We start from the raw sequence: 16060 nt of genomic DNA, 5'->3' as shown, positions 1-16060 counted from the left end.
CTACCTGGTAGCGGAAATATCAGAGATTTTGTAGGGGCTTCCTAGTTCCAGGGAATAGAATTCATCAGGGCTTGATGGTGAGAAGGAAGAGTAGTTCAACTTCTGTTTCCATTCTCTTTCCCTCTCCTCTTTTTCCTTCCTGTGGGGGAAACAAAAAAGACATCAACAAAAATCGGCTCAAAAATTCAGTGCAACTTCTTCAGAGGTTTCAGTAGAATCTTGATAGGTATTGAAAGAAAAAGTTTACAAAAGTCAGTAACATTGGCAATAGCAAATAACTGAAGCAGAGTGCTGAATACACTGCAATGACTCCCTCATTCATCTTCTAAGTATTGACTGAGGACCTGTAGGGTGCCAGGACCTGCACTAGGCCCTGGGAAAAAAAGGTCATCTAGGGCATTATTCCTGACCTTAAGGACAAACCTCAATCTAGGGAGATGGACAAGCAAATTTATAACTAGAGTAGGCATGATCAGGAAAGCACAGGACAATACCCTGAGGAGGCAAGTCAGGGAAGACTTCCTGGAGGTGATGCCTGAACTGGGTTTTAAGGGTTAGTGAGGGGTTAGCTAGATTAAGAAGTAGTCGAAAGGGTAGTGGAGGGACAGACTGGGAGTTTGGGGTTAGCAAATGCAAACTATTATATAAAATGGGTAAACAACAAGGTCCTACTGTATAGCACAGGGAATTACATTCAATATCCCAAGATAAACCATAATGGAAAAGAATATAAAAAAGAATGTATATTTATGTATAACTGAATCACTTTGCTGTACAACAAAAATTAACACAACATTGTAAATCAACTATACTTCAATTAAAAAAAGAAGTAGTTGAAGGAAAGTCAAGTCTGAGGGAATGACAATAATATTGGTGAATTAAAATAGTTGGCTTTTTGTATTTCTGAGAATCTAATATGGATATCAGAAAGACTGCTAATGAGTGACCATTGAACTTATAGTATTCCATGGCTCAAACAGGTGGGCCTCAAGCTAAACTCCTAGTATAAAAAAAATGTGGTCTTTTTCTGGTTTGAAGGAAAATTTCGACTAGAAGGTTTAAGACTGAAAGTTTTCCTTGGCTAAATTTCTTAACTCATTAAGCTTTGGTTTCTTCATCTCTGAAATGGATAGTATAACACCATCTATCTGTGATACAGATGGTTAGTTAACAACCCATCATCCACTCTCCCCTTTTACTTTAGCAATGGAGCCAGATTAAAAAAAAAAAACCCGTCACACATTTCCCAGGCTCCTTTGAAACTAACATCACCATGTGACTAATATCTGGCCCTTGAAATAAACTGGTAATGTTATATGGTATTTCCAGGGAGGTTATTAAAAAGGGAGGGGGTAATAGGAATTGACTACACATGGGCATGAGGGAACTCTCTGGGGTGATAAAAAATTCTAAAGCTAGATTGTAGTAATTGTTGCAAATCTCTGTAAATTTACTAAAAATCATTGAATTTTGTACCCTTAAAGTGGGCAAATCTTATGGGAAATTGTACCTCATTAATATTATAAATATTAATTATAATATTTATAATTATATCATAATTATAAATATTAATAATTATTATTTTAATAAAAGAACATTTAAAATGTTTTTAAAACAATATTTTATTAAAAAGAAAGAAATTGCTGTAGCCATGTAGTCACATTCTAGCAATGAGACATAAGTGGAAATGTTGTTTGGGACTTCTGGAAGTGCTCCTTAAAAGAGAATGTGGTTATAGATTAAAAGTAAATGAATGGGGCTTCCCTGGTGGCGCAGTGGTTGAGAGTCCGCCTGCCGATGCAGGGGACACGGATTCGTGCCCCGGTCCGGGAGGATCCCACATGCCGCGGAGCGGCTGGGCCCGTGAGCCATGGCTGCTGAGCCTGCGCGTCCGGAGCCTGTGCTCTGCAGCCGGAGAGGCCACAACAGTGAGAGGCCTGCGTAATGCAAAAAAAAAAAAAAAAGTAAATGAATGCAGAAAAATATACCGTGCTAACACTGATCAAAAGAAAGCAAGAGTAGCTATGCTAATTTCAGACAGAGCAGACTCCAAAGCAAGAAAAGCTATCAGGGATAAGGAAGGGCATTATATAATGATAAAGGGGTCAGTTCTCCAAAAAGACATAACAATTCTTAATGTGTATGATCCTAACAAAAGAGCATCAAACTACATAAGGCAAAAACTAATTGAATAGCAAGGACAAATAGATGACTCCACTATCATAGTTAGAGACCTCAACACCCGTCTAATCAGAAATGGACAGATCCAGCAGGCAGAAAGTCAGCAATGACATAGTTGAACTCAACAATACCAACAATCAAATGGATGTAATTGACATCTGTAGACTACATCACCCCAAGACAGCAGAATACACATTCTCCACAAGATCACATGTAACATTCCCCAAGACAGGCCAAATTCTGGGCCAAAAAATATACCTTAACAAATTTAAAATAAGAGAAATCACATTATGCCTGCTCTCAGACCAAAATGGAATCAAACTAGAAATCAGTAACAGAGATAGAGCTGGAAAACCCCCAAATGTTTGGGGATTAAACAACATACTACTAAATAACACATGGGTCAAAGAAGAAATTTCAAGAGAAATTTAAAAATATTTTGAACTAAATGAAAATGAGAATACAACTTATCAAAACTTGTGGGATTCTGGAAATGCTCCTTAAAAGAGAATGTGGTTGCTGAGTGTACTGAAAGCAGTGCTTAGAGGGAAATTTAGAGCATTATATATGTATATTAGAAAAGAAGAAAGATCTGAAATCAATCATCTAAAGTTTCCACCTTAGGAAACCAGAAAAAGAACAAATTAAATTCAAAGTAAGCAAAAGAAAAGAAATAATAAAAATTAGAGCAGAAGTCAATGAAATTGAAAACAGGAAATCAGTAGAGAAAATCAACAAAACCAAAATCTGGTTCTTTGAAAATATCAATAAAATTGATAAGTCTCTAGCCTGGCTAACTAAGAAAACAAGAGAGAGGACACAAATTACTAATATCAGAATCATGAACATTAAAAAGATAATAAAGCAGTACTATAAACAACTGGTCCATGAAATGGACCAGTTCCTTTTTTTTTTTCAGCCTCACTGTGTGGCTTGCAGGATCTTAGTTCCCCGTCCAGGGATTGAACACAGGACCCGGCACTGAAAGCACTGAGTCCTAATCACTGGACTGCCAGGGAATTCCTGGACCAATTCCTTGACCAATTCCTTGAAAGACACAATATGCCAATAGTCACACAAGAAGATATAGACCATATGAATAGAGCTATATATATATTAAATAAATTGAATAAAAAATTAATAACCTTCAGAAACAGAAAGCACCAGGCTCAGATGGATTCACTGGTGAATTCTACCAAACATTTAAGGAAGAAATTATACCAATTATCTACAATCTCTTTCAGAGGATAGAAGCAGAGGGAATACTTCTTAACTCATTCTACCAGTCAAGAATTACCCTAATACCAAAACCAGACAAAGATGTTACAAGAAAAGAAAACTATAGACCAATATTTCTCATGAACATAGATGCAAACATCCTCAACAAAATATAAGCCAGTCAATCCAACAATGTATAAAAATAATTATACACTGTGACCAAGTGAAATTTGTCCCAGGTATGCAAGGCCAGTTCAGCATTTAAAAATCAATTAATATAATCTGACACATCAACAGGCTAAAGAAGAAAAATCACATGATCAAATCAATAGATGCAGAAAAAGCACTTTAAAAATCCAATACCCATTCATGATAAAAACTCAGCAAACTAGGAATAGGGGGAACTATCACAACTTGATAAAGAATATCTACAAAAATATGCAGCTAACATCATACTTAATGGTGAGAAACTTGAAGCTTTCCCACTAAGATCAGGAACAAGGCAACCATGCCCCTCTCACCACTGATTTTCAACACTGTACTGGAAGTTCTAGCTAATGCAATAATACAATACAATACAGTAATACGTATACAGATTGAGAAGGAAGAAATAAAACTGTCTTTGTTCACAGACGACACGATCATCTATGTAGAAAATCCAAAAGAATTGATGAAAAACTTATTGGAACTAATAAGTGATTATGGCATACTTGCAGGATACAAAGTTAATATAAAAAAGTCAATTGTGGGAATTCCCTGGCAGTCCGTGCTTTCACTGTCGAAGGCCTGGGTTCAATCCCTGGTTGGGGAACTAAGATCCCAAAGCTGTGTGGTGTGGCACCCCCCAAAATAAAAATCAAATAAAAATTAAAAAGTCAATCTCTTTCCTATTGATATATATCAGCAATGAGCAAGTAGAATTTGAAATTAAAAATACAATACCATTTACATTAATACCCCAAAAATGAAACACTTAGGTATAAATCTAACAAAATATGTATAAGATCTGTATGAGGAAAATTACTAAAGCTCTGATGAAAGAAATCAATAAGAACTAAATAAGTGGAGAGATATTCCAAGTTCATGGATAGAAAGACAATATTGTTAAGATGTCAGTTCTTCCCAACTCGATCTGTAGATTCAATGCAGTCCTAATCAAAACCCCATCAAGTTATTCTGTGGATATCGACAAACTGATCTGTAAAGTTTATATGGATAGGTAAAAGACCTAGCATAGACAACACAATATTGAAGGGGAAAAACAACACTGGTGAACTGACACTATCTGACTTTAAGAATTACTATAAAGATACAGTAATCAAAACAGTGTGATAGGGCTTCCCTGGTGGCGCAGTGGTTGGGAGTCCGCCTGCCAGTGCAGGGGACGCGGGTTCGAGCCCTGGTCCAGGAGGATCCCACATGTCACAGAGCGGCTAGGCCCGTGCGCCACAGCTGCTGAGCCTGCGCTCTAGAGCCCGCGAGCCACAACTGCTGAGCCCACGTGCTGCGGCTGCTGAGGCCCGTGCGCCTAGAGCCCGTGCTCTGCAACAGGAGAGGCCACCGCAACGAGGGGCCCGCCCGCCGCGGTGAGGAGTGGCCCCCGCTCGCCGCAGCCGGAGAGAGCCCGCGCGCAGCAACAAAGACCCAATGCAGCCTAAATAAACAAATTAATTAATTAAACAAACAAACAAACAAACAGTGTGATATCAGTGAAAGGATAGACAAAGAGATCAATGGAACAGAATAGAGAGCCCAAAAAGAGACCCATGTAAGTATAATCAACTGATCTTTGACAAAGGGGCAAAGGCAATACAATGGAGCAAAGACAGTCTTTTCAACAAGAGGTGCTAAAACAACTGGACATCCACTTGCAAAAAAATAAAAAGAATCTAGACAGAGGCCTTACATCTTTCATAAAAATTAACTCAAAAATGGAGCATACACATTTTGAGCAAAACTCAAAAAAAAAAAAAAAAAGCAAAACTATAAAACTCCTAGAAGGTAACATAGGAGAAAATCTAAATGACCTTGGGGTTGGTGATGACTTTTTAGATATAACACCAAAGCCTTGATGCATGAAAGAAAGAATTGATAAAATGGACCTTATTAAAATTAAAAACTTCTGGTCTGCAAAAGATAATGTGAAGAGAATGAGAAGACAAGCCATGAACTGGAAGGAAATATTTGCAAAAGACACACTTGATAAAAGATCGTTTTCCAAAATATACAAATAACTCTTAAAATTCAATGATAAGAAAACAAACAACTTGATTTAAAAATGGGCCAAAGGGACTTCCCTGGTAGCTCAGTGGTTAGGAATCCGCCTGCCAATGCAGGGGACACGGGTTCAATCCCTGGTCTGGGAAGATCCCACATGCTGTGGAGCAACTAAGCCTGTGAGCCACAACTGCTGAGCCCACACGCCACAACTACTGAGCCCACGTGCCGCAACTACTGAGCCCACGTGCTGCAACTACTGAAGCCTGTGTGCTGTGATTACTGAAGCCCGAGCGCCTATAGCCCGTGCTCCACAACAAGGGAAGCCACCACAATGAGAAGCCCCCAAAGATCTTAACAGATACCTCACCAAAGAAGATATACAGATTGCAAATAAGCGTATGAAAACATGCTCCACATTACATCATCATGGAAATGCAAATTAAAACAGCAATGAGATACCACTACACACCTATTATGGCCAAAATCCAGAACACTGACAACACTAAATGTGGAGCAAGAGGAACTCTCATTCATTGCTGGTGGGAATGCAAAATGGTACATCCACTTAGATGTTAGAAGACAAACTGTTAGAAGACAGTTTGATAGTTTCTTACAAAACTAAACACACTCTTACCAAAGGATCCAGCAATCACACACGTTAGTATCTACCCAAAGAGTTGAAAACTTACATCCACACAAAACCCTGCACACGGATATTTATAGCAGCTTTATTCATACTTGCCAAAATTTGGAAGCAACCAAGACGTCCTTCAGTAGGTGAACAGATAAACTATGGTACCTCCAGATAATGTAATATTATTTAGTCCTAAAAAGAAATGGGCTACCAAGCTATGAAAAGACATGGAGGGAGGGCCTCCCTGGTGGTGCAGTGGTTGAGAGTCCGCCTGGCAATGCAGGGGACGTGGGGTTCGTGCCCCGGTCCGGGAAGATCCCACATGCCACGGAGCAGCTGGGCCCGTGAGCCATGGCCGCTGAGCCTGCACGTCCGGAGCCTGTGCTCCGCAACGGGAGAGGCCACGACAGTGAGAGGCCCAAGTACCACAAAAAAAAAAAAGAAAAGACATGGAGGAACCTAAAATGCATATTACCAGGTGAAAGAAGCCAATCTGAAAAGGCTGTATTCTGTATGATTCCATCTATATGACATTCTGGAAAAGACAAAACTATGGAGACAATAAACAGATCAGTGGTTGTCAGGGTTTTGATGAGGGGAGGGATGAATAAGAGTAGCACAGAGGATTTTTGGGGCAGTGAAAATACTCTGTGTGATACTATAATGATAGATACATGTCATTATACATTTGTCTTAACTCATAGGATGTATAACACCGAGGGTGAACTCTAATGTAAACTATGGACTTTGAGTGATTATAATGTGTCACTGTGGGTTCATCAGTTGTAACAAATATACCACTCTGGTGGGGAAAGTCCATAATGGGGGTGGCTCTGCGTGTGGTGGGGCAAGAGTGCATGGGAAACATCTGTACCTTACTCTTAATTTTCCTGTGAACCTAAAACTCCTCTAAAAATATATTTAAAGAAAGAGAGAGAGAGGGACAGAGAGACAGAGACTGAGAATGACATTAGCCCTCTTCTTCCCTTCCTTCTTATAGTTTCTGGTCGGAAAACAGACAGGTTGCCTGGAACTCCAGCAGCCGTCTTGGTGGACCATGGAAGTCCCAGGGGAAGGATACCAAGGGCTAGGATGGTGGAGCCTGGCTCCCTGAAGCCCCTGAAACACCATATCAGGGTATATCATCTACCTTCAGACTTCTTTTATATGTGAGAATCAACCTTTGGGCCATTGTTATTTTTAATTTTTCTGTTATATATGACTAAATAAAATCCTAATTTATATATTACATCAAAGAATTGTTCTGAGAGTCAAATGAAAATTGGAAGTTTTTCTTATGCTTTTGTTTTTCTTTCTGGGGAAATTAAAATAAAGAGGCTACAGTCTTGGGCATAGTAGATTAGTAGAAAATAAAAATAGTTAAGCGGAAGTTGGCTCTAATAAATGCAGGATCTTTACCCCCCTTTCCTTTCCTCTGTTTCCAGAATGCCATTAGCCAGGCATATGTCCCACAGGCAAATGATTGGAGGATTCTTCTCCTAAGAAACCGAATGGCTTCTGAGAAAAGAGCGCAGATGCTGATATTTGAGCGTCTCTTAAATGAGAACGCTGGCTTGCTTACTGATCATGAGAAAAAAGAGAGCCAACCAACTGAGAAGCCATGACCACTGATACCAACTTCCTCTGTCAGCTTTTTAGAGCTTCACTCCTAAATCTAAAGACAGCCCAGGGGACTTCCCTGGTAGTCCAATGGCTAAGACTCTGCACTCCCAGTGCAGGGGGCTGAGGTTCCATCCCTGGTCAGGGAACTAGATCCCACATGCTGCAACTAAGAGTGAACCTAAAACTAAGAGTTCTCATGCCACAATTAAAGATCCCGCATGCCACAAAAAAAAAAAAAAAAAAAAAGATTCCTGCGTGCCGCAACTAAGACCCAGTGCAGCCAAATAAATGATGAGAGTTCAAAGGTGAGAGTTCAAAACAAGAAAACAGTCAAAAAATGTAAAAAGGTACCCAAAAAAAGGAACCCACAGAAATAATATGGGGGTTAGAAACTTTAAAAATAAAGATTAATGTTCTCAGTAATAGATGAAAATATTGCACCCATGAAAAAGAATAGGATGCTATGAGAAAGGAACAACCAAAATACAAGAAAGACCTCACTCTAGGAAGTTAATACTACAGTAGAATTTTAAAAATTAAAAGAAGTCATTGGAAGATAAAATGTAGAGACTCCTCTCGAAAGTAGGACAGAAATTCATACAGATGCCAAGAGGAGAATCAAAATAAGAAAATTAGAGAATCAGTCCAGGAGGTATAACAACTGAGTATAACAGCTCCAGAAAAACAGAGCTAAGAAAATAAAGGGAAGAAAATTACCAAAGAAATAATAAAAGAAAAATTCTCAGAATTGAAGGACACTACTCTCCAGTTTGAGAAGGCTTCCCAATCCCAATGAAACATATTAAGAAAAAGAGTCATACCAAGGCACATGATTGTGAAACATCAGAATAATAGGGAGAAAGACTATATCCTAAAAACTCCCATGGGGGTTGGGGGATGGGGAGGGTGGAGGTGACATACAAGACCATAGGAATCAGAACAGCATCAAATTTTTCAACAGCAAAACTAGAAGGTAGGAAAAAAAATGTTTTCAAAATTCTGTGGAATATTGACTTTGAACTTAGAATTTTATTCCCAGCAAAACATTTGTCAAATATTAATCAAGAGCAAAGTCATTCTGGACATGTAAAGACTAAAAAACTTTCTATGTACCTTTCCCTTGAGAGTTACTAGAAGATGTGCTCCAGCAAAATGAGTAAACAAGAAAGAGAAAGACATGTGACCTGGGAGACTCCAACAAAGTGAAATTGACTAAGGGAAGCCCTAGGATAATGGTGAAAAAAAGCCCCAAGATGATAACTGAGAGCAGACCTTGAGCACACCAGTCCAGACTGGAGGAGGATGAGGGCCTGAGATGGAAAACTCCAAGATTAAAAAAATGGGGGCTTCCCTGGTGGCGCAGTGGTTGAGAGTCCGCCTGCCAATGCAAGGGACGCGGGTTCGTGCCCCGGTCCGGGAAGATCCCACGTGCCGCGGAGCTGCTGGGTCCGTGGGCCATGGCCGCTGAGCCTGCGCGTCCGGAGCCTGTGCTCCACAACGGGAAAGGCCACAACAGTGAGAGGCCCGCGTACTGCAAAAAAAAAAAAAAAAAAAAAAAAAAAAGATTAAAAAAATGAAGAAGAAATTATCAGAATATATTCTCACTTTCAGGATCTTATGCCACAACTTTTTCTTAACCCTAGAAGTCTACATCTGCTTGCATTGGAGAGAAAAAGGACAAGCAGCTAACTGCATCTGTCCTGGTTATAATCACGTTACCTAACAGAATATATTAATACGATATACATAGAATATATATGATACATTTCAGAATATGGCAAATGATGCTGCTTGGTTTTTGATAGCTTTTAACAATCTGGAAAACCTTATCAACAGAAAACGTATAAAAGGAAATCAAGAAATGCATATGTAAGCATGTTATTTAGAATAATGGATGTAAATTCCAGAAATGAAAATTATAATTTCTGTAGACTCTTGGATGCCTATGCACTACAGGACGGTGGAATCTAGAAGGTGGCATGTGAGACCCTCTGATGCCCCTCACTGCCTCAACTCTCCCTCACTCCCTAATCAGCCAGACCCAATTGCAGTCTGGTAACTTTTAGCTCTGCAAATTGGCTTGAACATCTCTCTGCCTAGAGTTCCAGCCCATTCTTCCCCTCCCCCCTTGCCTAGCAAATATAAAGAACTGACTGCTCCCTACTCTGTTCTCTTCTGAAGTCCTCTCTTAGGACCTATGCAATCTGTTGCATGTTATCTATTTACATATCTTTTTCCTTCTTCTATACTATGAGCCCTTGAGGGCAAGAACTTTAACTTATTTATTTCTTTGCATCCTTAGTGCCTGGCATAGTAGGTCTTCAGTCAATGTTTACTTGGCTTCTCTGTGCCTCAGTTTTCTATTCAGTAAAATGGGTGTTATGCTATCTAATAGGGTTTTGTTGAGATACAAATAAACTGGGCATGTTGTTTTTGTCTGATGGCATCTCACCAATTCTACCCCATGTCACTGACTTTGCCTTGTTCTCGCAGGCCGCAGGGATGGTCAGGTCTGGCTAGTAATAGCACTGCTTCTTCCTGAACACAGTGTTGGTTCAGAAGGGATGTGTAGAACCATGAACCAAGCAGAGCCATTGAAGCCGAGAAGGGCCCTGGGGGGCTCCTGGGCACAAAAGCCTTTCTGTCTCCTCTTTCTTGTAGGCAAGACTCCAGCCTCCATGACTTTCCCTGAGTTCCAAAGGTCAGAAGAGCAGCCAAGAAACCACCTGAGGCAAGATTAAAGGGACCAGAGAAGCTCATCAAGATTAGGAGACCTGAGATGAGATTAAGGGAGTGCAGACCCTGCACACACCCTAATCTTGTCAGCAACCCTGCCCCTGAACTATTGCTATAAAACTCCTCATCAAATCCTCCCGGGTTGGGACACACAGTTTCGAGGGCAGGAGCCCTCTGTGTCCTCCTTTGCCTGACAAAGCAATAAATCTCTTATTTTCTACTTTACCCAAAACTCTGTGTCAGAGATTCAGTTCGGCACCAGTGTACAGAGGCTGAGCTTTTGGCATCACCATCAGAGACTTTTATTGAGGCTTGGTTTATGGAGGCTGGGAGAGGGTGTCTCTCTTCCTTTTAGGTCATGCACTTATAAGGACATAGGGTTGGAGCTGTTCTTGGCCCTCTTTCTTTCTTTGAGGGCAGGGGCAGCTTGAAAAGCAAGCCAGTACACAGAGGCAAAGAGGGTCAAGAAAGAAAGGGAGAGAATCTGAAAATATCATTGAGCCCTTAGGTCCATCGTGGCTGCAGCCAGCCTGAAAGTGGCCTTCCCAGTTACTGAAGCCACGAGATTTTCCTTCCACTCAAGTTGGTTTGAGCTGGTTTCCTGGCACTTGCAACCTATGAGCACTGGCTCATAATACACTTCGTAAAGTACAAATGCTTGGCATAGAGGAAGTACAAAGTCATTGGTAGCTCTTACTACTATCATTAATAATAATAAAAATAAAGTGAGAGTTGAGTGACTAACACATAAAAGTGAGTGGACTTTTATGTATACTTTTACACGTATTAAGAATTCCTAAAGTTTCTACTTTTTTCTATTTTTTTTTTCTACATTTCTACTTTTCCCATGGTCTTCGTTCAAACAAACCTCAAAAGAAACGCAATCTCCCTCTGATGGCTTCTTCTAGATTTCTTTTCAGGGGAGTCCTCAATGAAGGTTGAAGGCTGGATGAACATGTGGTTTGCCTGTTTTTTGTCTTTTGCTCTTTGATCAATATTCTTCCCCTCCCTGTGGGGAAAATCACAAAGACACATGGAAAAAGACTAAAGAGTCAGCGTTATCGTTTCACTCTATTTTCACATGAAAAGAGAGGCAAATATTTACCAGTTCATTCATTACATCTGTCAAGAGCAACTGACTGAAGCAGAAAGCTGGCTGCACAGCAGCAACTCAGTCACTGAGCCCCTGCTATGTGCTGGGAGTCATATAGCCCTGGGGGACACAGGGGAATAAGATGTGGTCCCTGACTCAATGGATCATACTCAAATTAGGAAGACAGGTGAGGAAAACCAACAATCTGAGAGAAAGCTGAAGCATGAGCTTGAGGGCAGGCTGAATTCAATTTGGGGCTCTGCCATTTGCTGTGTGTTCTTGGGCAAGTTACTTAACCTCTCCGTGCCAGTGTACTCATCTCAACATGGTAATATAATAGAACCTACGGTAGTGGTGAGGATTAATTGAGTTACCATAGGTCAAGCAATTAGCACAGTGCCTGGTACATAGGAGGTGCTCAATTAATATTGCTTGCTGCTGCTGCTGTTATTATAGGAGAAGGTTTTCAGTGGAGCATGTTCAGATACGTTTGGGGTAGTCAACAGAAATGCTGAACTGGAAAATATACCAGCTGATCTGTGAAATGTAAGTGGACCTCCACTCGATGAAGAAGCAGGTTATGGACATTCAAGGCAGCCTAAATACCAATAAATATACATTCAAGTGAACTAAGATGCTGTCATATACTTCTCTGCTGCTGCAGAATAGATGTAGAAAGACTGGTGTTAAGAAACTAGTGTTGAACTTGGCCTAAACCAGTGGTTATTCCAACAGTGAGGGTCTTTCCCCAAGTCAAAGGAAAAAAATATGTTGAAACAAAATTCTCATTTTTGTCATCTTCTTTTTTTTTTTTTTTTTTTGCGGTATGCGGGCCTCTCACTGCCGTGGCCTCCCCCGTTGCGGAGCACAGGCTCCGGACGCGCAGGCCCAGCGGCCATGGCTCACGGGCCCAGCCGCTCCGCGGCATATGGGATCCTCCCAGACCGGGGCACGAACCCGTATCCCCTGCATCGGCAGGCGGACTCTCAACCACTTGCGCCACCAGGGAGGTCCTCATTTTTGTCATCTTCTGCCACAACTTTTTCTTAACCTTTTGAAGCCTGCTTCTGCTTGCAGTGGAGAGACAAAGAACAAGCAGCGAACTGCATTTGTCCTTGTTATGATGACATTTTCTAACAGGAAAACTTGGTCATAATTCCTTGATAATATTTTCTATATTGTCATTTCTTGATTTGTTGAAGCCTATACATGTCTTAGGCTCCTATTTTCCACTAGTAGAAGCATCTTTAGTTTGTATGAGAGAATCATATGTTGAAACGTTTCATAAAACTCTGCAAAGGGCATTTTGAATTGCGGGTGCTTTGCCCCCATACAAGTTTAAGGATCAGGGCTCTGGACTCACAAGGAAACTAAGTTCTGCAGCAGCAACTGACCCCGCTCCTTCATTGTACAGCTCCATCTGCATGTGCCAGCTAGGCTCTTCCTCCACCTAGAGCAGAGACCCCAGCAAACCAGCTGCTGGATCGCCTTTTCTAAGGGAGACCGCTTGCTAGGCTTCCCCAGTGGCAAACTTTCCAACTCCAAGACCCAGTGCTGTTTTGGCCCCTGCACTCTTCATGGTGTGGGGGTCACACGTATTATCTCTAATAGCTGTCATTTTCTGAGCACTTCCTGTGAGCCAGGCACTAAGCTTGACATCTCCTTTAACCTACACAACTACTCTGTGAGTAGTGTACCTGTTTTGTAGATGAGGTATCCAAGCCTCACATGGGCTAAATGATGGACCTAAATCATACTGAGGGTGAAACAGAGCTGTTCCTGCAGCTTTGGTCTGTCCAATGTCAATGGCAGTGCTCCCAGCTGATACGCTACATTAGAGGAACAAGTGGTAATTGATGTCCCAAAAGAGTCCTAGCCCACCTACAAATATCAATACTATTCCACATGGGCATTTGTCACCTTTTGATCTTGTTATGGCCACCATTAAAAAAAAAAAAGATAGTGTTCAAAAATTTAAACATTTATAAAAGTAAAGAAAATTGTATAATTAACATCATTTACCCATTATCTTGCTTCATTACTTATCAATCTGAAGTCAGTCTTTTTTTTTTTTTGCGGTATGTGGGCCTCTCACTGTTGTGGCCTCTCCCGTTGCGGAGCACAGGCTCCGGATGCGCAGGCTCAGAGGCCATGGCTCACGGGCCTAGCCGCTCCGCGGCATGTGGGATCTTCCAAGACCGGGGCACGAACCCGTGTCCCTTGCATCGGCAGGCGGAATCTCAACCACTGTACCAACAGGATGTCATTATTAAAAAAGGATTTCCTTATATATTTCTGAAATAAATATTCTGTAGGCTTAATCTGTTTTTTTTTTTTTTTTTCGGCCACACCATGTAGCTTAAGGGATCTTAGTTCCCCAACCAGGAATTGAACCCGGGCCCTCGGCAGTGAAAGCGGAGTCCTAACCACTGGACCACCAGGGAATTCCCTCTGTAGGCTTAATCTTGAATATTCTATATGAATTTAATGTTAACCCTAAACTATTTTTGCCTTGTTAATGCCACAGCTGGGTGTGGCTATGGGACTAAGTTTTGGCCAATGGAATGAAAATGGAAGGTGTATTTGTGACTTCCAGGAGGAGGTCCATCTTCCTTCCTACTGGCTGGAATGTGGACCTGATGGCTGGAGCTTGAGCAGCCATATTGGAACATGAGGCTGAGGATTACGGAGCAATAAGATAAAAGGAGCTTGGATCCCTGACACTGTGAACTGCCATATCTACTGGACTCCTTTTAAATGAGAGAAATAGATTTGTATCTTGTTTTAGCCACTATTTTGTGCTCTTCTGTCACTTGAAGCCTAATCTAATTCTAATTTATACAATCATTTACTGTGGGCTTGGTTATGAAAAGGCTTTACATGCCTTATTTTATTTGATCAATACACCCCTACAAAGTAGGAAATACTATCTTCATTAAATCAACAAAGAAACTGAAGCTAAATGACCTATGTGACAGATCAAATATCATAGAGCTAGTAAGTGAAAAAGCCTATATTCCGGCTGTAGCCTCTGTCATTCATGGGTCCCACCCTCAAGAATTGTTACAACTATTGGAAGAGACAGACATTACAAAACAATGTTTTGTAAACAAAATAAAATGCCTGGTGCATAGAAGGTGCTGAAAATATTTGCTGGGACAATGAACTACAGAACAAACAGCATAATGAACTACAGTAACAGAGGCAGAAGCAAAGAGCCCTAAACAGCAATTCCTGTGTGTTCTCCCTTAACCCACCGTGACCTTCTCCTCCCTCACCTGCACCTCCAATCTCTCCCTCTTCATACAGGCTTGAGTCTTCCACCTTATTTTTAAATAGCCCTGTTACCATCCAATCTTGCCTTTTGATTCAGAATTTTGTTCCTCGGCCTCCCAGTTATTCCCCCCTCCCACCCCCGCATGGGGACTCATACCTTCCCCTAATGTCCCATGTTCTAGTGTCTGACTGCTCTCTCTACCAAAGCACCAAACCTCTCTCAGCCCCAAGTTTCTGTGTCTGGCACTCACACTGCTGATTACTACTTCCCCTTCTCTCAGTTTCATTCTCTGTTGGTCTGCCTTTATACATAAGCTCTCCTCCTTCCTTCTGGTCATTCCTTCTCCCTCTACCCCATACTCTATCCTCTCCCACATATGCAGTTGCCCTCTAAGGTTCTGTCCTTTGACCTCAGCTTCCACATCTGTAAAATAAGGATAAACAACTGTGCCTATTTATACACACCATTTTATAACGTGATTTGGGGGCCATTAATATGTTGTGACCATCTTTCCTTGTAAAATAGAAATAGATCAACATCACCATTTTTTTGGCTGCAGAGTATGGACGTTTGATAGTTTATTTAACCAATCATCTTTTGATGAAAATTTAGGCTGAACTGCATTTCTGTGCTGGTGCTTAACAAGTGTGTGTGTATGTGTTGTTTGTCTGTGTCCCAGCACATTTTAGAAATAACTTCATTGTATCACTTTGCATAACAAAGTATTTATCTATGAGTTCATATTTTTCTTTCTCTCATATTATGGCAGATATAGATGGCTGTCTAGCCAATAGCCATTTCCCCCTTTCTCCCCTGCAAACTGAATCCAGTTTTGTTTTGGATAACAAAGTGACCAGTTCTGGTCTAATCCAGTCATGAAAATCTCCTTCTCCTTTCTCATATACTTCTCAAGCTTCTCTTTCATGGTGGCCACATGAAAGAGTTATGGGGGCAGGCAGAGAAGACATGAGAGACAAAGAGTGAAAAAAGAAGGTGAGCTCCTTTTTACCAAAAAAAAAAAAAAGCCAGCTAATAAAAGCAGGAGGAATAGTAGACATAGAAAATCACTATTTTGCAG

At 40.9% G+C, this 16060-nt stretch overlaps 1 protein-coding gene across 1 annotated transcript in view; it reads right to left on the bottom strand.

Moving 5' to 3' along the window:
• Positions 1–16060, bottom strand: part of FAM227A (family with sequence similarity 227 member A) — a 74499-nt gene continuing 58439 nt past the window's right edge. The window contains 4 exon segments of the mRNA XM_060113808.1: positions 1–139; positions 7120–7127; positions 11445–11492; positions 11495–11621. Coding sequence (XP_059969791.1) covers positions 1–139; positions 7120–7127; positions 11445–11492; positions 11495–11621 — 322 coding nt within the window.

This window comes from Mesoplodon densirostris, chromosome 11 (genome assembly GCF_025265405.1).
Source record: "Mesoplodon densirostris isolate mMesDen1 chromosome 11, mMesDen1 primary haplotype, whole genome shotgun sequence".
In the NCBI taxonomy this organism is placed as follows: domain Eukaryota; kingdom Metazoa; phylum Chordata; class Mammalia; order Artiodactyla; family Ziphiidae; genus Mesoplodon; species Mesoplodon densirostris.
Note: the sequence above shows the minus strand (reverse complement) of the source record. Positions and strands in the feature narration are given on the sequence as shown.